This window comes from Molossus molossus, unplaced genomic scaffold (assembly GCF_014108415.1).
Source record: "Molossus molossus isolate mMolMol1 unplaced genomic scaffold, mMolMol1.p scaffold_m16_p_3, whole genome shotgun sequence".
Taxonomy (NCBI): Eukaryota; Metazoa; Chordata; class Mammalia; order Chiroptera; family Molossidae; genus Molossus; species Molossus molossus.
The window spans coordinates 106,027,205-106,050,431 of record NW_023425366.1 but is presented as its reverse complement, the minus strand read 5'-3'; the positions used below and the strand labels follow the sequence as shown (position 1 = coordinate 106,050,431).

The 23,227-nt window shown below is 36.7% G+C and overlaps 1 protein-coding gene across 5 annotated transcripts in view; it reads right to left on the bottom strand.

The window, feature by feature from the left end:
• Window positions 1-23,227, bottom strand: part of SMG1 (SMG1 nonsense mediated mRNA decay associated PI3K related kinase) — a 101,772-nt gene that overhangs the window by 76,640 nt on the left and 1,905 nt on the right. The window contains exon 2 of one of the 5 annotated variants that reach the window (XM_036278629.1): window positions 3,768-3,825. The exons of the other annotated variants lie outside the window; for them this stretch is intronic. Within the exon in view, the coding sequence (XP_036134522.1) occupies window positions 3,768-3,781 (14 nt within the window). The 5' untranslated portion in view covers window positions 3,782-3,825. The remainder of the gene's footprint in view (window positions 1-3,767; window positions 3,826-23,227) is intronic. 5 annotated transcript variants of the gene reach the window in all.

Sequence of the window (23,227 nt, the reverse complement as noted above, 5' to 3'; positions counted from 1 at the left end):
ATTTTCAACAAGTGTGCCACAAGAGGCACACTGGTGGTTCCACAAGAATGTTTAAAACATGCAATGCCTGACTAATCGATTAGTCAGGGGTACTGACCTCTTTTTTTCCTTAGACGTCAAATAAAAATATGGCAACAGCCAATACAACAATAGCTTTCCGTCCAGTGTGAATGAATCAAAATTATACCTTTTTTTTTGGTCAGATCAGCAAAAAAATGTATTTTTTGTTGTGCCACAGATTTTAGTAATTAGTTTGTGTGTGCTATGAGATAATAAAGGTTGAAAATCACTGGCCTAAGTCATACATCTTTCTTTTATATAAGACTCTCCTCTCCACCTTTTTAACTTTTTAACTCATTATTAATATTATAAATAAGCACACCAATGTCTAATAAGTCTTAACTGGGAAGGGACTGACAATGGATGAAATGCCAGTTTTTCAACCCCTTCTACTAATATTCTAAGGACCCATTTACAAATATGAATAACTACAAGGATTAAGATTCCTGACTTATCCCACTTTGCTCAAGACTTAACTGATTTTAGCACTGGAAGTCCCATATCCTAGGAACTCCCTCGGTCCTAGGCAAACTTAGGGAGAATGCCTAGAAAAAGAGGCTTTTGTCTGATTTGTGTTTAGGAATATGGAAGGAATTGTCTTCAGCTGCCCCTCACTTGTGCCTATTGGGAAATGACCCTGTCAATTGTAGACAGTGGTATAGAGTGATATGGCAGGAAGTTTAGCTCTTGCACACTGCACTTCATGAGGACTCAGTACTTCCTCTAAGACTGCAGAGGGTTGTAATCCTGCTTTGGAGACTACTTGGTGAGAGGAGAGCTAATCTGACAGCAGAGCTGGGAGTGGGCCCTGAATTATGAGTTCAGTGGAAAACATGGACCCTGAGAGCCAAGGTGATACCAAGTCAACCACAGAGTACCACCTAGAGAGAGAGGGAGAAGCAGGAGGTAAAAGAAGGGGTAGGGGGTAGTTCTTCCTCCCAGGAGAGGTTTAACCAGTGAAAAAAATTAATCTTCCCAGTCATAAAAAACACTGGCAACATTTCAGGAAGTAGCAATGTGTTATCAAATTACTTTTAAAGTACTGCCTTAGAGTAAAGTGGCATTTTCTGTCTCTCACCTGAATTTGTAACTTGATTATTTGATGAAAAATAAATTATAGAATGATATTTGAAAGCAAGCTCAGTGGGATATAAGGAAAGAACATGTTAGTTGCAAAGTTAGATTATTTTAATGAACTGCAATACTGAAAACTTCGTTGAAGATTCTTTAATATTAAAATTCTAAAAAGTGAGGAAAATAAAAGATATCTGCAAGCCAATAAAGCTAATTTTGAAGGCTGTATGCAATTCATAATCTATTTAAAAATCAAGTATCATCCAGAATTATCCTGGATACTGATATTAATAAATGAGGGGTACAGTTCCAGGGTAGAATTATTGTCCTTATCCAAGGATCAGCTCTATGCCTCAATGTCCTCATCAGTAAAGTAGAGCTAAGCTTCATTAATTTCTCATGAATCTTATTCTTGCAATCATCAATCATAAAGTATCAAGAAATAAGACAACATTACATACTATACGGCAACATAAAAACAAAAAAGTTGAGAGCATCCTCTCCTACTGATATTCTTCTGAGAGGAACAATCTTTTGAAAAATAAATCACTTTTTGGTATTTACTGAAAACACCTTCTGAACTCATATTTGGAAAAGTTAAGGACACTGGCAAGAGCAGAAACTGCTCTATTCCTCAACCCCCATGTATAAAAACGACAGCAGTGTTTGCAAATATATTTTGTTTAGTTTATCATCCTTTCATTGCCCTCACCCACAAAAATACTGAACATGAAATTTTGCATAGGCTCAATCAGTCAGACACCCTGATTTGTATTTAGTGTAGCCACTGTTAATATAGAATACAGACAACAGGTACAATTACACTTGGATAACTAAGTGGCACAAATCTAAATTATTCCTAAAGGAGCCTAATTTGAAACATGATAAAATTCTATAACCCTAGCAGACTAGAACAACTAAGACTTCATAATGGAGTATCTTCTTCAAGTATACAGGGTTCACTAATTCATAGAAAAAGCTCAGTACTTTCAACATATGGGAAAATAAAATCAGTGACATTTCAAGAAAAAAGTATGAGGATATTTTCTAAGTATACTAAGTCTATAAGCATTTAAGTACCTTTATCACTAAATGGAGCATGAGGACTTTTAAAAACTAATGTAAAAACATTCCCCATACATCTAAAAGTAGCACATTAAATGTTCATATATAATAATCCATAGCATACCATTAATTTCTAAAAGGGAATTGAAAATAAAAGAGTATATGAGCTTTTCTGCCAGTTTTGAACTTTCTGTACGTAGGGCATTTAATACAACCTGAGAACGTAAGCTGTTAGGAAATGAATGAATAAAGTAAAATTCTGAAACACCTATAAGTATGAAGTCTACCAAAATTTAAATATCTGAATTTTCTGTTTCCATTTGTTTATGTATCCCATATATTCCTCTTACTATTAAGAGTTAAATCTTTGTATTGTTTTCTGGTAGCATAGCAGTAAATATAAGGCAGCAGAAAATACAGGTTTAAAAAAAGATCTGGGCTCAAATCCCAGCTCCAGCACTGAAAAGGTACGTGTGACTTTGCACAAGGTTCTTAATCTCTAAGCCTTAGTTGTCTTTGGCTTAAAATGGGGATAACACCCACCTAATATGTAAGGTTGTTGTGAGACTTAAATAAGATGATAAATTCTGAAGAAATACTCATCTTACAGTGTATGCTCAACGATTATGGTCAAAATACTAAATTAACTCAAGGTGTCAAGTCTAACAAATAATGTATAAGTAGTTCATGAACTTATGAAGACAATCAAAATAAGTTCTTAGGCTCAATGTGTATCAGTTGATTTTAAGTTCTTCACTGAAAAAATTAAAGAATGTACTGCTACCAACAAATACATTTATAACTAGCAAGCATTGATTTCAAACTAAACTAAAAACAAACAAACAAAAAAATAGGAGTGACTTCCCAATTTGTTAGAAATACAACTTTTTAAAAATTCTACCAGTTATGACCACCAAGATTTTTTAAATCTAGAATTTGGGTTTTCAGAAATATAACCAAAAAATTCACTAGGGTAGAACCACTATTTCAGAACTGTCTAAATTTAAACTCCCTAATTGCCAAGTTCTTTTAATACAAACTGATTAAAACATTTCCAACCAGAATTCAAGTTACTGGTATTCTGAACACAGAAGTACAAATGGTTCCATATTTACACAAATTCTGTATTTTATAATACCTAGACTGCTTTAATCTAAAAAAAAATTTCAGTATTAGGCTGTAATCACCAACAAGATTTTCCCAGTCCAATAAACAGAAAACTGTTAAAGAACAGAAATGAGCACTTAAAATGAGGCAATCAAAGGCACAAAAGAGAAAATGCAGATTTGAACTCAAAGAGGCAGGCATAACTGTTAAGTTAGTTATAAGGGCTGAAAAAGCTATCATCTGCCAGAATTAGTGTCTCAATTTAGTGATAAAAGAAAATGTTATCTGTTAAAACTAAGAATCCTAGAACAAGGATCCAAAAATACTTCCATAGCCCCTTTTATACTCTAAAAATATTATGGAGAGAGAAAAAGAAATGCATAAATTTCCCCAAAATGATTAAACTGAAGTTAAAGCCTGATGTACATGCCACACGAGAGGTAAGTTTCTAAAGCTCATACCTCAAAAATCGCATACTGTATAATATGGAGCCTTTGTGATGTTTTGCATCAAGTCAATCTGTAAGACAGTAGTTACAATATTAGTGAAGGCAGTGGGTTAAAACATTTGTTGTTCAAACATGAAGCAAATATCATTCATGGATTAGGTACTTTTAGTCATACTATGGCCCTCTATGTTTCATATGTCGAAACAAAAATTGAAATGGAAAGCCTCTGTGTGCCTCAGAGGATAGAGGCTTAAGGTGACAACCAAAAAAAACCCTTTAGTACATAGAAGAATTTAAATGTTCCTTATAACATACAAATCACATGCAAATACAGTTACCGCTCATTTTAGTGACCTATTCTCAGTATACAGAAAATGTAACAAATCTAAGGGGTCATTCATTTTTCAATGACCCAAATCCTCAGACCTCACATCAACAATTCACCATGTGTTAGAGGATAGTATCTCCTGGCTAAATGTGGTCTTGTGGTCCAGTTCTTAATAAGCATTATAAAGAATAACAAAATGAAAAGAAAAGAAGAGCCACCCTGGAAGTATGAAGTCAGGGAATTCCCTATCAGGAAGCATTTCCACAAAGCACCCTGAAATGACTTGATGCAAACACCACACCTGCTGGTGCCATGGGAACAAGCATCATATTGCTTCAAGTTGTTTCTAAGTAGGCTTATTAAGGGACTTTGCTCTTATGGTGAGATCTAATTTGTAAAGGCTATCATTACAAAATAAGATTTGCACTAAAGCCAATGAAGTAGGAATACAGTCATTCTCTAAAGCATTGGTACTCAAAGATAGTGTCACTGTCACAAAGCAGTTGTGGGATATGCTGAGTTTTTCATACTAACAGTTAATACCACTTAAAAATTATTTACCTTTTTAGAAATAAATTCAAGATTATCCCTGTGATGTCTCTTACCTGGATTCAGACATGCTTTCATGAGGAATAAGAAAAAGGGTAAAACTATGAATAACCTTGGGCCTTGTATATGTACATCACTTTCACATCACATTAGAAACACTGCTCTAAAACAAGTCTAGGGCTAAAACTTTCATTTGGGAGACTTGGGGACTTCATTATACACAACTCTTCTCACAGGAGAAAATAGTAAGTTGAAATTTAATGAAACATAATTGAACCATCATGCCAAAGTTATAAATGAGTTTACATTAGTTTTGCAATACTAAAATATTAAGTTTATATAGTTTCTTGTTGAAACTTCCCTAGCTCCTTAAGTATTAAGTGTCTATAATACCAATCTATTTATAGATTCTTTGTTACCAATTTTTAATCATTACTCAAACTCAACTATTGAGCCACTGTATACTCAAAATATGAAAATATATTAAACTGCTGTAAATTTAAAAGACTTTACCTTTCCCAAAGAGAGCTCTAGCCTTTACCCTGGGTAATGGCTAAACTCTTGGAATGTCATACCTAATAAGAATGTTCTTGTTCAGCAGGGGTTTAGGGCCACACCAGAAAGTATAACAATGTAATTTATGGCAAGGCATTTCAGTCATATGAATCACCTCAATCTCCAAAGGGCTGGAGACTAAGTTCAGCCATGTGGACATTTAATCATGGAGTCCCAATAAAAATTCTGGACACCAAAGCTGGGGTAAGCTTCCATGGGTGGCAATACTCCATGCATCATGTCACATACCAACACCAGGAAAGTAATACTTTTCACAGCTCCACAGGGAAACAACTGGAAGCTCCACATTTGCAACTTTCATGGACTCTGTCCTATGCACCTCTACCTTTGGCTGATTTTAATCGATATCCTTTAGCTGTAAAAACCTAGCCATGACAGATTTCAATGAGTTCTGTAAGTCCTTCTGGTGAATCATCCTACCTAAGAATAGTCTTGGGGTCCTCCCTGATTTGCAACTGATATCAGAAGTAAAGGTGGTCATATGGACCATGCCCCCTCTAACTCTGCACCTATATTTAAAATCACTGAATATACTCTAATTCAAAATTTAAAAGACTTAAATTTTGTTTCTAATAACATCTTTAGCAAACATAATAAAGAACTGACTTTTGGTATAGTTAAGTCCTCACTTAACATTGTTGATAGGTTCTGCAACTTTAAGTGAGATGACATATAACAAAACCAAGTTTATCTAACTGATATAAATAAGAGATAAGATCCTACGGCACCTTATGGATATTATAACAAAATGACATTTTTCGAGGACCTGCTGTAGTTTAGTTCATGTCCAAGGAATCACATAAACCCTCTACTGACAGACCTCTAGCAGAATTAACCAGGAGGGAGGAACAAAGCAAGTAACTCTAGGAGGGTACTACATCAGCTTTTAACCTTTGCTTCACGTGCACAATTATCATTAGTGGAAAGGCTGATGAACACACCACACCCATGCAGTTCTGACTACTTGGTCTTCTTCAATGCTGCCCACATTTCCCTAGCCAGGGGTCTTGCCTTTACAAAACAGCTTTCAAACGTTCAGCATTATCGGTGGATAACTTTACAGATCCCTGCTTCATTAGAAAACCCGTGGTGAACAAGCCACTCATTCCATAGCGTTCTCAATTAGAGCTAATAATTTTGAGCTCCTACAAAGTCTGACAGGCAACTTACCAAGGAGTTTACATACATTTATTATGCCATTTAATACTTAACATAATCTTATCAGTCACCATCTTACAAATGAGGCAACTAATGTTCCATAACTGACCTAAAGATGCACAGCTTGTAAAAGGTAGAGTAAGAACTCAAATTCAGCTCTAATTTCAGAGTTCAACATTCTACCTCTGCCTGTCAACTTCTTTCCAGTAAGTCCACAAATTCACCTACATCTGCACACACAGCCTTACAATTACCCTCACATAATGGAACAAGTACACCTCATATTTACAGTAATCCTCTGGATCCAGACATTCCCCCTATCTTCTGAGGTATGCCTGGGATCTCCCACTTTCCTACTGCTCGGCACCATTACCAACATATAAGCATTCTCTAATCTTTCCTTTAAAAAAAAAAATCCAAATCATAACTCCCTTTCTCATTCAAAATCTAAGTCTCTAAACTCTTCGCAAACACCTTGAGGAAAATTTATCTTCCTTGCCTTCACTCACTTTTCAACTAACTATAATCTGGGGTTCCACTGTCAGCACTCCATTGAAACTGTTCCTACCAAAGTAGAAACTTTCACTCATGACCTACTTGTCTCTAAAATTCCATTCGCCCATGCTGGATAGTGTGGCTCAGTTGGTTGGAGCATAGTACTGAAAGACTGTGGGTTCAAAACCCAGTTGCACATATATGGAAGACAGACGATTGACGTTTTCCTCCCACATTGATTTTTCTTTCTCTTTCTCTCTCTTTGCCCCTCCTTCCTAAAAAATCAGTAATAAATTCCACACGTCCTTTTCAGTTCACCTTGCTCAATGCCCCAATGACTTGCTTTTGACAACTGTCCACTTATACTCTTTCTCAACGCCACCCTAAAGTTTTTTTAGTAACTTTAATTGCAGTGACTCTATTTTTTCTCAGTCCAAGTATTTTCTTCCTTCTTCACTTCCTTCTTTAACCAGCTTAGATTTCATGGTCTATCATTTCAATAATGTTCTTGCCAATCCCCTAAACCTCCCTTAATATTTTCCTCATATAAATCTGGCAAAATCCAACCATAAATAAACCCAATTATCAGTTATCCAACATTCATCAGTAAGTACACATTCCCAGGTCCTCTGAGGTTCATCTCCCATTCGCTACATGCATTATCCAGACCTTCCACATTCTCGTCAGATTCCAAAATACTCTCCTTACTAACTCCTAACACTCTGTCTCACTCACACATTCTATTCACCAAAAAAAAAAAATACCACAATACAGCACCCTTCTAGAGGCCTTGATTACAACTTCATCTACTTTCATCTCTTAACTTTTCAAATCCTCTTTCTCCTGTGGAGTCTACTTTTTCCCCCTCAAACTGAATCCTCTCCTTAAACATGTAAAAATTTCTAATGTCTCCCCTTTAAAAATACAAAAACATATTTTAAAAAAACAAACACCAAACTTCCCACGTATCCTTCCACCAAACAATGTGCCTTTGGTCTTTACTCTCTACTTCCCATTTCTTCACCTCTACTAGATTCTCAATCCACATTGATTCAAATTCTACCCCATCAGTTTTGGCAAAACCACTGTGACCTCCAGATTGCTAAATCCAAGATATAGTTCAGGCTTCATCTTACTCATCCTCTTAGCAGCTTTCAGTGCTGCTGAGTAGGGTTGAGCAAGTTGTGGCCTGCACAAGGGTGCCTTACAGAGGAATGAGATGGGCTGAATGAAAACCACTTCTAAAAAATTCTTACAGTAATCCTCTGTGCTCAGATCCTGAAAATGTAAAGTAACTGAATTCTTCCCTTCCTTTGGCTTATGGGATATATTCTGCATTTCTTCCCACCTCTCTGGTTGTATTTTCTCAGAAGCCTTTGAAGGTTTGCTCAGTCTCCTCTACCAAACCACTAATCTTGGAGTGTCTCAAAGTTTTAGGCCCTCTATTCATCTCCCTTTGTACTCTCCCTCAATACATGCTAATGGCAGTCTTTATCACCTACCTGTATTCCATCGACTTCCAAATCTAGGAATCCATCACATAGGTCTGAGGTCCAGACCTATATACCCAATTGTTTTTAAAAGATCTCCATGTCCTAATGCCTCAAATACAACCAGCTCCTTTCCTCCCAGAATGCCCATTTTAATAAATAGTACAAACATCAGTTATTTTCTAATAAATGACACTATTTGATCAGACAGGTATCCCGTCTCCAATTTTCACCTCTATCCCATCTCTTCTCCATATTGCAACTAAAATAATTTTTGTACAACACAAATCTGATATCCTCCCAATGCCATTATCCTATGTATCTCATTTACTTTTTCAGCTAAGTATCTACCAACCAACCCTTTTACACTCCATACCCCAGCATCCTAATCTTTCAGTGCCATGGAAAAGAATCACCTTGCTTAACCGCTGTCTGCCTGGAACAGCCTTGTCCTTTTCCCTTGCCAACACTACCTAATTTCTCTTGATCTTTCAAGCTTCAGCTATCCTGTGGAAAGTTTCTGATTCCCGTGGAACTGGCTAGGAGACCCTGCTATATACATGTGCTACAGAGAACCTAATAGTTTCCTTAGCTGTTATACCATTTGAAAAGCTTATTTAACTATGTTCTGCCAGAAGATTATAAATACCAGAAGGGCAGGAGGAGCCTATCAGTTTTGCTTATCACTGTATCCTTGTTGCCTAGATGGCATTTAAATTAGTTGTTGATTAAATGACTGCCCTTTCTCATAACTGAGGCTTTTCTCTTGACCCTAGAATTACGTCCCCTAACCTAATCCAATAGTAAGATTTCAAGATTCACCCTGCAACCTGCACTTCCTCTCCAAAAAGTTTTATTGAAATCAACAATTTTTTCTTGATCATTTACAACAAGGGCATTAATTAGGAGTTAACAACTCCAAAAGGTGAATTAAGATGGTTCCAAGCCTCTATGAATTTATAATCTAGAAAGAAAAGTGTAAGTCAGTATAAATTCCAATTAGTATAAAATACTGCAATTTTAGGGGAAAAAAGCTCATCATTCAGCTCATCCTTCAAACTCTTATAGCACTCAAAAAGCATGTACAACACTAGTTTGTTCTTTACTACTTATATACTATCTTTAATTTGCTCACTTGTTTGTGATGCTAATATTGAAGGCAGGAGGTACTAACTTACACCACACGCCTTTCACAGGGTAAAGAGAACAAACAATGGTTGCTGCATGCAGAAGAGAGGGCAATGGTCTTCTTTTATTCCAAGTAAAAATTTTGTCTTCTAAGTTAAGACTTTCACAACTAAAATATGGTCTATGCATATGATCTATTTATTTATTTTTCCCCCCTTTATTGATTTTAGAGAGAGAGGAAGAGAGAGATAGAAACACCAATGAGAGAAAACATTGATTGGCTGCCTCCTGCATGCCCCCCACTGGGGATTTGGCCCACAACCTGGGCATGTGCCCTGACCAGGAATTGAAGCATTGATCCCTTGGTGCACGGGTCGACACTAAACCCCTGAGCCACACCGGCTCTGCATACGCATATGATCTTAAGAGTAACTTTTCTGAACATAAAAAAGAACCTAAATTAAAAAGAGCTGGCTTCAGCAATATATTTAAATAAATTCTGAATTTACCTATTCAATATGTATTTTAAAATCCTTACTTATTTTGTGCATCAAAGAACACTATCAAGAGAGTAAAAAGAGAACTCACAAAATCAGAAGAAATATTTGTAAAATCATGTATCTTGTAAGAATCCAGTATCCAAAATATATTTAAAATTTCTTATAAAACAACAAAAAAGACAATCCAATCTAAAAATGGGCAAAAAACTTGAATGAAAATACTTCTCCAAAGATATACAAAAGGCCAATAAGCACATGAAAATTTGTTCAACTTTATTAGTGACTAGGGAAATGCAAATCAAAACCACAATGACAAATCACACCCACAGAACAGAATAACAGATGAGGGAGAGGGTTGGGGTCAGAAAGAGATTAACCAAATAATACATACGCATATATGGATAACCCATGGACACACATGATAGTATGGGTAAGGCCTGGGGTGGGGCAGAGGTTGGGTGAAGGAGAGCAAAAAGGGAGAAAATAGGAGACATCTGTAATACTGTTAACAATAAAGTAAATTTTCTTAAAAAAAAAAAATGCTTAAATGTCCATCAAAGGATGAATGGATGAACGAAAGTCGTATATCTTTACAACGGAATATTACTCAACTATACAAAGGAATGCAGTACTGAGACCTGCTACAATATGGATGAACCTTGAAAAGATTATGCAAAGTGAGAGGCCAGACACAAAAGGCTACATTTTGTATAACTCCATTTATATTAAATATGCACAATAGGCAAATTCACAGAGAAAGTAGGCTTGTAGTTAGTTGCCAGGGGCTGGGAGGAGGGCAGAATGTAGTGACTGCTTCATCGATATAGGCTTCCCATTTAGAGTGATGGAAAGTTCTAGAACTAGATAGTGGTGATGGTTGCACAACATCATAAATGTACTTAATAACACTAAATTGTAAAATAATAGATTTTATATTGATTTTACCACAATTTGCACATCATAAATGTACTTAATAACACTAAATTGTAAAATAATAGATTTTATATCCATTTTACCACAATTTTAAAAAACTTTATATAATATTCTTGAAAAGATCAAATGACGGGAAAAAAAAGACCAGTGGTTACCAAAGGCTGGAAGTAGAAGTTGACTACAAAGAGGCACAAGGACATTTTGGGGGATAATGGAACTGTTCTATAGTTCAGTGATTTTCAACCTTTTCCATCTCATGGCACACATAAACTAATTACTAAAATTCTGCAACACACCAAGAAAATTTATTTTTTGCCAATCTGTCATAAAAAAAAGATATACTTTTGAGTCATTCAGACCAGATAGCATTGCTGTGTTGGGGTCACGGTTGGAGAACCACTGCCAGTAGGCAGGGAAGAAGAGAGAGACCACACAGGCGGCAGCTGTGTCACCAAGGGGAGGCACTGCTCTTCACTTACGCATAAACTGTCAGTGCAAAGAAGCTATGTTGGCTGTCCTCCTGCCCCCTGGAGAGGACTGTCCACCAACAACAGCCAGCCTATGGCCCCTGTTTTATGCCACAAGACTTGCCAGCTCTGTAACCTGTCCGCTCCATGTGGGCAACCCCCTTTACTATAGTTCTGGCCAGTTGTAGCTTCTCTGCAGTAGAGGGTGGTAGCCTTGTCCCCAGGAAGGTGGTGCTGATCGGGAGGGTGAATATCTGCTGAACCAAACTGGCCAGGGCAGGCACCATGTTAATTAATTTGATTCACTTTCTTCTGGCCTTCATTTTTAAACCCAAGCTAGCTTATATAGCCTAAAAAATAAACCCTGCTTAAGGTCCCATTTGTATCACTTATCTTCCTCTTTTGTGAGCAGGTCCTAGAAGTACCTTAGAAACATCCATTTCAGCCTGGGAAATGGCCAAGATTGAAAGGAAATCTCTTTTTCCACGACCTCCTTAGCACAGGAAGAACAAAAAGACAAAGTCTACAAAGAAACATGCCCCATCCCCAGGCTCTTCAGTTAAAAGCCAAACATAGCACCATAAGGAGAGAAGAGATCAAGAATCACTAGGAGCTAAACACTACAGGAATCCTAAAAGAAAGAATCTTGAAACCAGACTGGGGCTCCATAATCAAGAAAAAGGTAGTGCTTCTTTAATGTAAGAAATGTGTATAACCATCTTTAAAAAGCCCTAAAAACAGGCAAATAATGACTGTGGAGTTATTCTGATAAAGTTCCTCTAGCTAACAGACTCACGCATATCCCCAAGGGACTGAAATGTATGTGAGATTCTCTGACAATTATATATTTTAAATCTCTCTAAAAATAATCTTAAAGCCCTAGTCAGATGGCTCAGCTGGCTGGAGCATCACCTGTGCACCAAAACGTAGCAGGTTCACTTTCCAATCAGGGCACATACCTAGGTTGTGGGTTCGATCCCCAGTCAGGGCGCATATAGAAGGCAATTGATTGATGTTTCTCTCAGGTGAGGATTAAAAAATAGTAATAATAAATTATCTTTAAAAGCACTGTGGTCGCCTTTAAAAATAAATGTACTGTGTAAGAGATAACATCATTACTACTATTTTTTTACAGGTTGAGATTTATCAAAAAAATGTGGTTCCAAAAATCACTCTCTACACATTCAGACATAGGTACTTGTAAAGAAAACTAATAGCAAGTTATGCACTACATTGCCACAATGGTATAATACACCCTACAAATCTTGGGTACAGTCAAGGTTTGGGGGCATCATAAGAGCAATATTCTATGCATCCTTTAACATGGTAACACATGTTAAATGACGGCAAATACAGAAAAGATACTTACCTTAATTTCATATTCCACACCAGTGATTCTCAACAAAGATGAGGACATTACCAGAAATATCTTTAGGGAATTCTCAAATTATACACATGACCCCCACCACAACCTTCTTAAAAAAAATAAATACACCTTATGAAGAAATCTAAAACACCTGGGGGCTCTATTTCCAACTCTACTAACGTATTTATACTAAGACAATAAGTGGATTTCTAAATGGACTCTGATTCCTTTCAACATCCTCAACAGCTCCTTATAGGACCTATGTCTTTAGCTATCCTGAGGTAAGAAATATGCGGTTAAACAACAAACTGGTAAGGAAGCATATTATCTATAATCAAAGGTATAATATGTGTGGTAAACCATCCTACTTAAGCATTAGGATTTCTTTTTAGGATGATTTTGAAATAGACATTTCCTACTACTAAAACATAGGAAATGAAAATATCTCATAGATAAATCTCAAAAGATATGTTCTCCTAAATCTAATAGGAAAGAAAGTTTTCTAAATAATCACACTATTCTAAATGTAGAAAATTTATTAAATGAAGACAGTTTTTGTAGTCACTGAAACATACAAGTAAGCAGCAACTAGGAGCCAGGAAACAATGCTCCCACTGTTCTCATCAGTAGCCAGAAATATACTGAGGTATTTAAAGTATTTCACCTTAAGTTTAAGAAAGCTACAGAACAGTTCAAAATCATCACTTAAGCTATTTTAAACCCACAAGGTCTACACAAACTCTTATCTTTTTCTTTTGCTATACTGTATATGAAACACAGTTAAATCAGATTGATTTAAGTGGTTTACACTAAGAACCTTTTATAATTCCCTTTTATAACAAAAGAGAAAAATCAATGTTTCTAGATATAAAGTTCCTTAGGAAACATCATTTACTCATTGAGTCAATTTACAGTGCCATAATTTAAAATAGTACCAAAATCTCATGGTAGCTTAATACTATATACACATTCTTATAATGATATGAAATTTCATTAATTCCTATCTTTGTTTAGAGGATACATGTGGGCTTTTTTTTAATCCTCACCCGAGGATATTTTTCCATTTTTTGTACAGATAGAGTGGGAGGGAGAGAGAGGAAGGGAGAGAGAGAGAGAAACATCGACGTGAAGGGACACATCGAGTGGCTGCTACCCACACGACCAACCAGGGCCAGGGACAAACTGCAACCGAGGTACGTGCCCTTAGCGGGAACCGAACCCGGACCGCAGGCCGACGCTCTAACCGCTGAGCCAAACTGGCCAGGGCCATGTGGGCTTTTTTAAAGCAGCAATTCCAAGTATTGCACTGGCAGAGTATATCTTTTCCATGATTCCATGGATCCATCTCCCTACTCCCTCTAAAATAAACATGCACACATACTAGACAGGGGCTGTAAAAAGCAACGCAGCATTCAAGTGGTGTTCTTATTAAGAATTAGTTCTTAAATTTCAATAAAAGAAAGTTGTGTACAAGCTACCTTTTAACCTACCCTTTCTCTAATTCCATTTGTACCTGCCCTCCAATATATGTAGCCACAAAGATTATGTTTGCCGGATCACAATTTCAATTGGTATCAAGTTCTTCAACTTGCAAGTAAAAAATATGGAGAAAAAAGCCCAGCTGGTGTGGCTCCATGGTTGAGCCTTAACCCATGTACCAAGGGGTCGCTAGTTCGATTCCTGGTCAGGGCACATGCCCAGGTTGTGGGCCTGATCCCCAGTGAGGGGCCTGCAGGAGGCGGCCAATCGATGGTCTCTTCCATCAATGTTTCTATCTCTCTCTCTCTCCCTTCCTCTCTCCCTAAAGTCAATAAAGAAAAAAAAAATTTTTTAATATGGAGGTAAAAAACAACAATAATGATGCAGATCTACGATCAAATTCTTCATTAGCCACTTGAAACAGGTTTACTGCCTAACAGAAGCACAGTAGAAAATGTAGAAAACCACTACTATACTAGAGAGCAATTAACTGCATCTCCACCAATATATTTTTAAGTATGAATATGAACAATATCACAAAAGTTTGTCATATTTAACAGAAACTTAACAATTGTGAGCTTCCATTCACAAATACTCTAAGAGATTCAACATAAATACCCTTTTTGAAATTTTTAGTACTACACACACACACTCTCTCTCATACTCTAGAAGAGAAAAATGAAATTTGAACTAGAGTGTGAGTGTGTACATATGTGCAGTAAATTCTAAAACTTTCTGAGGAAGAGTGATAAAATTCCACATTTGACTCAGATATAACAACATAAATAACATGTGTGTAGAACTTGAAAGTAATTTCCCCAACTTTATCTTTACCCAGCTTCCTACATCTTAGGAAGGCAAGAATGACCTCCTCAGAGGGACAGTTCGGTAATGCCAGTACAAAAGACCTTTGTCTTCCCATTCTTAGCCCACTGCTATTTTCATGACACCAGACTCTCCCCTAAGATTAATATTTGTGAAGGATCAATATTAAAAATGCACACATTCTATAAAATAAATACACCTTAGAGAGGAATCTAAAACACCTGGGTTCTATTTTTATCTTCTCCAATGCAGTTCTACTAAGACAGCAAGTGGATTTCTTTTTTAATTTTTTTGTTCTTTATTGATTTTAGACAGAGAGAACGGGAGAGGTAGAGAGAGATGGAAACATCGATGAGGGTGAACATCAACTGGCCGCCTCCTGCATGCCCCCCGCTGGGGATGTGGTCCACAACCTGGGCATGTGCCCTGACCAGGAAATCAAATCAAACTGGCGACTTCTTGATGCATGGGGTCGACGCTCAAGCACTGAGCCACACTGGCTGGGCGCAAGTGGATTTTTAAATAGACTAAAAGAGTGAGGAGAACAGCACCATTGGTGTAACTTTTATATCCTCAAGAAGATTACAATAAAAAGATAAGGAATATTAGCATTATAGTAACTACACAAGATAGGCCATTTTAAATAAAAGGCTTCTTTTACAAAGCTGTTTTATAGTCAGTCAACTAATAACTCACACACACCCTTTATTAAGTCTAAATTAATTGTGAATTTCAATATTTTTCAAAAAGGGACAAGATATCACTAATTAAAATGCTATCAATATTTCAAGTAATGACAGAATCACTTTTAACATAATTCTAACTCAAGTCATTCAAACACAACACAAACCATGTCTTTAACTTCCTTTAAACCCAACTAATGAATAAACACTAAACCTCGAGTTTTATAGTCCCGCTGCTGGGAAACCTGATACATATTCTATTTTTTCCACATTTATCCAAACAATATAAGGACAGGCAAGGGAAATAACCAGAGTTTCAGGGAAGAAAAACCAGGATGTATTTTCTTTCCAATTAAATATATATTAATCCACTGTGCCATATACTATGTGATACGAATTATCTTTGGATCTTTTTAATAATCTAATCAGAAAACAGACCTAATCTATTAAGAGAACAAAAAGTTTGACATCCTTCCTCAAATTAATAGGATTTTCTATCTAAATTCTGGCAAATCTCAGGAAGCCAACAAAGGGGACCAGAGTTCTGCTTTTTGGGATATTGATTTTAAGTTGGTTATTAAGAAACAAAAGACCCTCTTCATTTTCCTGCCCAAAAGATTCAGATGGAAAGACCTGTTCTCAGGAAATAAACCTTTGCTTATCCACCTTAGCTTAATTTGAATTAAGTATGGTAGATAGGACGGTACCAAGCAGGGGCCTGTTTAGCTAGATATCTCTGTGTCCCGCTGAAGCAGAATTTACCTGCAGTATGTTCAACTCTTTCTCAACTACCTATAAATTACCTACTTCCTTTAAAATCCCATCACTAACACCACCCCCCTCTTCTTTGTCCAAAAAGACATATATATCCAATTTTGCCTTACTGTCTTTGGAATTTTCATACTTAATGTGAATTCCCAGTGCACACGCATTAAAATTTGATTTTCTCACCCGGCCCATGTGGCTCGGTGAACTTGAGTGTCATCCTATGGACTGAGAGGTACCAGTTCGATTTCCGGTCAGGGCACATGCCTGGGTTGTGGGCTCGATCCCCAGTAGGGGACATACAGGAGGCAGCCAATCAATATTTCTCTCTCTCTCCCTTACTCTCTCTCAAAAACTCACTAAAAACACATATGAAAAAAATTGATTTTCTCCTATTACCCTGTTTCTGTTAATTCGATTATTACCCAGGTAAGAATTTAGAAGGTGGGAGAAAAAGTATCTTTTTTTTTTTAGCCCCATACCATCATAGAATCTGTCATTAGGGCAATAAATCTGAATTTCCAAGGTTAGAATCAAAACAAAGAATCTGGAAATAAAGTGTTACATTTCAGACAAGAAATTCCAGGGTGCATATAATCAGGAATATAAACCAAGAAGACTCTTAAGAGGCTGAATATCAGGAATCATGGATTACTTCAAAGAACTAAATATTTCAAGATGGAAGTTAAAATTTCAAACACTGAAAACACCTCAGTTAAAATCAGAAGATTAAAATGCTAAAGAGGAGAGAGTAAAGACACATTTTCAATTAATACAGTTAAGGGAGAAAATTTTTAATTCAAAAAACTTCAGTAAAAAATAAAAATGTTGCCAATGCTGTCAAACATGAGGAGAAAAACTAGTCTATATCACTATCAAGTCCAAGATGTATTTATTAGTGGAGCCTTTTCCCTAAATCAACAAAAAAGGTATAATATATCAGATGCCAATTTTTAAAAAATCTGTAGACATATACTAAAGTATACAATTACCTCAGGCTACTGCAGAGCCATTAATAAAATATGTTTTTATTTTTTTAGAGAAAAAGAAACATCAATCAGCTGCCCCCTGCATGCCCCCTATTGTGGACTGAGCCCACAATCTGGGCATGTGCCCCGACCCGGAATAGAACAGAGACCTCTCAGTCCATGGGACAATGCTCAATCCACTGAGCCACATTGGCTAGGTGATCATTTTGGTTCTTTATTACGATAAAAAAGGGTAAGGTGAAGGGAAGTAGTGCCTCTTTTATTTATAAGCAAAGAAACAGCATAACTTAAGAAGTTCCATACCAAAAAGCCACAATTCTGATACCAGAAACCTCTCTGAAAAAGTTTTTTTTAATTTATACAAAACATCTGTGAAAGGTTTTCAAGTAATAAACATGAGGTCCTAGACATACTATGAATAATAATATGAATAACAACATTAACCTCCAAAGCAATAATTTCTAACAGGAATACAATTTCCTTTTTTGAAAGTAACCTTTGAAAAGATATAAAGATTAATATAAAAGAAGTAATTGACTGTTTAGAAATCTGTTGAATCTGGAAATTCTGGGTTTTAGTCATGCCCCAATCAGCAAGCATACACAACTGGCAAGAAGTTTGTTTCATCGGGTCATTCTCACGAAATACCAGAACACTCAACCCAATGCTTAATTTTTATGTGACTAGATTATTTAAAGAATATACAAGTATATATAATAAAGGATAAGATAATGTGTAAAAAAAACTTTAAATATAAGAGCAAAGTAGCTTTTCAAGATGTATAAAACTTGAATCTTAAATGACCATACTCTTTTTTTTCTTTCTTCTTTATTGATTTTAGACAGAGAAGGGAGAGGGGGAGAGAGAGAGAGAGAGAGACAGAAACACTGACTGGCCGCCTCCTGCATGCTCCCCACTGGGGATTTGGCCCACAACCTGGGCAAGTGCCCTGACTGGGAATTGAACCGGCGAACTCTTGGTGCACAGGTCATGTCACGCTCAACCACTGAGCCACACAGGCCGGGCTTAAATGACCATATTCTTTCTTCTGGAAAAGACCCGGCCACCTCACTCCACTAAATACTGTCCCTTTGAACCTGGTTCAAGCAGCTTAAGTTGCTATCTCCAGCTAACCATGCTGCTGTACAAAAACAGTTCCTCCCAAAATGCCTGCTACAGAAGTGCTGTAAACTCTGGAGTTGACTCTAAATACAGTAACAAATTTGTACAATTCCATTTTCATGCATCTATTTAAGGAAGAAAATAGAAATACACAAAATAGAGTGTATACTATTGATGCACAATAGCAGAGAACAAACAATAGAGATAGAATGAATATACAAGATGCTTGCATACACGAAGGTTATGTTTTCCTGGGGAAGACACACATGAAAATTTCAGACAGTGGTAAGTGCCATGAAGAAAACCCACTGTGAAGTGTTAGATAATGCTACTTCTTCTCACTGAGGGGGTGCCATTGAAGGTTGGAAAGCATGAGAGTAACACAGGGTCAAGTACTCTAAGAGCAAGTGGTGCAGTAGCCAAGCAGCAAGAATAGCACATGCAAAGACCCTAAGGCAGAAATGAGCTTGAGGAGTGCTTTAGGGCAAGTAAGACACAGAAGCTGGGGAGAATTTGGCTCTGGCTCAGCCCTTAGGAACTTAAACTAATTGGGGAAAAAGAGATCAATCACTGAAGTGATAAACACAGTTAGCTTTCATTGTAGACCTGTTGCAAGATTCAGAAAGGAGAGGGATCACTGAGGGCAGAGGTAGCAGGGTAGGAGTCTTAAGGGTTATATTGCTGAGAGCATGAAAAACAAAAGCTAAGCAAGAGTAGGTATGGAGAGGATGGAGAAAGGTGTAAACCTGTAGCTCACTGGAATAAACTTAGCCAAGCGAAGGTGCTCCTCTGTGTTCCAGGACATAAATACTGCAAAGGTTAGCAGCAGGTCTGTCATCTAAAACTAATTTCACAGGGATTTTCAAATGTTCCAAGTAAGTATGTTTGTAGAAAAAGAGGAATCAAAGATATATGCTGAAGATGATGAGGTTATCAATCCTCAGAAACCATTAAGTTGATAATAAGTTATAAGATAACAAAGATTTCCTTTCTGCAAAAAAATAAAAAATAAAGTAGGGCAAAACCTACCTATATACTCCACCTATTGTTTTTTGGTTTTGTTTTTTTGTTTTTTTTTTTTTGGGGGGGGGTATATCTGCATCTTAATTAGGGTCATTGTTACACAGGTGTATACATTTGTCAAACTACATTGAAATTATAAACTAAACACATGTAAATTTTATCTCAAAAAAGTAACATAATGGAGTTAAAAAATTCAACTAATACAACAAGATGGAGCAGATCTATTTAAAAAACACAAATGTCTTGCCCTGGCCGGTTTGGCTCAGCAGTTAGAGCATTGGCCCAAGGACCAAAGAGTCAGGGGTTCGATTATGGTCAAGGGTTATGTGCCTTGGTTGCGGTTCACCCCGGCCCTGGCTGGGGTCGTATGGGAGGCAACCAATCAGTGTGTCTCCCTCACATCAGTGTTTCTCTCTCTCTATCTACCCCTCCCTTCCACTCTATCTGAAAATAAATGGAAAAATATCCTCAGGTAAGGATTAAAAAAAAATTTTTAAACACAAATGTCTCTACATTAAAAAACTATAGAAATAGGTAACACTCAACATTAAAAAAAATTAAAATGTAGTAAACTGGATTACTTAATATAGGAATTAAACCACAAAATGTCTGCAACTTTTACTGTTAGGCCTTTATATAAGAGGGAGTGTGTGTTTTATTTTGTAGTTCCCAAAATAAAAAGTGTTCTGAGAAAACTCTATGATAGCCAAAGACAAGTAATCAAAATAACAACAATATGAGAAAGCAAACAAATAACACCTTGTGTGAATCCATAAAGGGAGGGAAGTCCACTAAAAGGAGCCCCAGGGATTTATTTTAGGAGGTTAGAATAGAGAAAGAAATGCAAATAAGCAAGTGTGACTATATGAGAAAGAGTGAAGACAGGATATCTTAAATGAAAAAGTTGTGAGAATTCAATGTTCCCATAAGACACCATGGACTACAGTCCATTTTATGTGTATGATCATTCCATATAATGTAAGCATCCTAACCTGAAGTTTGAGTAGAAAAAAAGTACCACTTTAGTGTTCATCCTCAAAATCAAAACCAGCTAACAAATGACTGGTTTTTGCTTATGGAAATTCCCATACACTGGGCTGAATACTTTTACCTGAATTAAAATCATGAATTATGAACAGAATATTCAGATCCTTAGCGGTCTCGTATCCAGATTGTTCCAATTACCTCCTACTGAGGTGTGTCTCACATACACATCCCAACTAATTTTAATCTTCCTGAATTATGCCACTTTCCTGCTGGTAGAACACCAATGAATGGTTTCCTAAAGTCATTCCAAATACACTTAAACTATGATTCAAGGTCTATAATCCAGCTCCAAACCAATTCTTGAGCTATATATCTTATTTTTATCACTCCTCACAAGTACCCCATCCTTCTAAACAAACTAGAAATATTTTACCAAGGACAACTTACATTTTGCCATCGCCCTACTTTCTTCTTCTTTTTTTTTTTCCCAAAGATCCCCCTTCCCACTCCCCTCCACCATTTACTGACAAAATAGTAGAGATCAATTTCGTGGCCCCACTTCCTCCCACCACCCCAACCATAGCTTTCCCGCCTCTGACTCTCCAGGTTTTAAACTCTGTTAATCACATATAAAAATAATTATACTAAGAAGTATATCACAATATCCATATAATGCTTTTTTTACGAAGTCCTTTCTTAACTGCCATACTATCTATCCTATAACCTCCATTAGTCATAAAAATCCCTAAAGCAACAATATTTCCTGAATTGGAATATTTTCACTGAATTAGAATATATAATAATTTCCTTTTACTAAGAAAAAAACCTTTCAGTTATACTCCCAATCTAAAAAAGAACCAAAACAGAAGGGGGGAAATGGTTCAATTTAAAGATACAATTGCATAAGGAACATATTTTATTTATAATAGAAAAAAAATAAAATGTCCCCCCAAATTAAACACCCTATTCAGCCACCTGGAACACTTCCTGTCAATATGTGTGAAGTATTCTGTGTGGCCACGATTGACTCAACAGTTGGTTTCCAGACTAACTGACTAAAAGAAACAAACTAATGCTACTTTTTTAAATCTCCCTTTTTTTCAAAATTCTATATCCAGGGAAATAGAACCAAACGAAGCAAAGGAGGAATAGTCCACAAAGGCTAAGAATCTTTTAAAAAACCAAAGTAATTCAGATGAACCACAGGAATCTGCCGTTTGAGCATTTGAAGATGTTTAGAAAAATAAGCCCTGGCCAAGTAGCTCAATTGGTTCGAGTGTCATCCTGATATGCCAAGCTTGCGGATTCGATCTCTGGTCAGGCACATACAAGAAGCAACCAATGAATGCATAAATAGGTGGAACAACAAATCGATGTCTGTCTGTCTCCCTCCATTTCTCCCCACCCTTCCTCTGTCTCTAAAATCAATCAATAAATAAAAAAGTAAAGAATATTTATTAAAAAGAAAAAAGGAAACCCCATTTAAACAAGGGGGAAGATCAAGCTGCATTCTGTCAGTTAACTGGAGACTGTCACCTTTCCTGAAGTTAAGTGGGGACAGAACAACCTCAAATTTAACTTATGAAAATTTATGACCTGGCAAACATCTGAGGTTTTTATTGGCTATTTAACAAAACAACTGAGATGACCATGCAAATAAAGCTACAGGGTACTTGTCCATACTTCTCTGTTCCCTCCTCTACAAAAAAAGTCAAGTATTTCCAACATCCTAACCAACTGTTAACTCTGCGTAACCAAATATATCTCACAGTATCTTGTCCACCTAGGCATAAGTCCTGAGGCTTTATTACAGAGCATAGCTTCAAAGTAAGCTTACATCCCTGCCCACCCCACCCCACAAAGCCAAGAAATAAAGTACTTCTTAAAGAAGAAAACATGGATAATATTAATAATTCAAGTACATATTCCATAACTATATATGCCATTCCTCTTCATATCTGTCAAATAAGTCAGGTGACCCCAGCAAGTGGCTGCAACTCTGCTACTCCATTTATCTAGAATTACAAGCTAGCCCAGCTGGTGTGGCTCTGTGGATTAAGCAGCCTGAGAGACCTACAAACTGAGAGGTCCTGGGTTCGATTCCAAGTCAGGGCACATACCCAGGTTGAGGGAATGATCCCCAGTAGGGGGCGTGCTGGAGGCAGCCGATGGATGTTTCTCTCCCTTTCTCTCTAAAATAAGGGGGAAAAAAATCAATAAAAACATTTTTTTAAAATTGAAAAATAGAATTACAAGCTATAATTTATCCTTTTCCAAAAGCTCTAGGACTCTTTGAGAAGGGCACTTTATATAGTCCTCTAAAGAAATACAAAATCATTTTATACATGCTGACCACAAAACTGAAAAATCCATGATCAAAGAAAGCTCTCAAATGTCAACCTCAAGTGCATTTATCATCTAATTCCTTAGATGCAAAAGAAAAAAAAAATCCCACATTTCAATGAAAGTACAAAACAACGAAGAATGTCAATTACAGATTAAAACACTTAAGCTAGTCAACTGATTTTATTTAACGCACTCACAAACCCTACCTGGCTATACTCTTTCAAACAATTTAAAAAAAAACTACATAACATCTTGCCCTGGCCG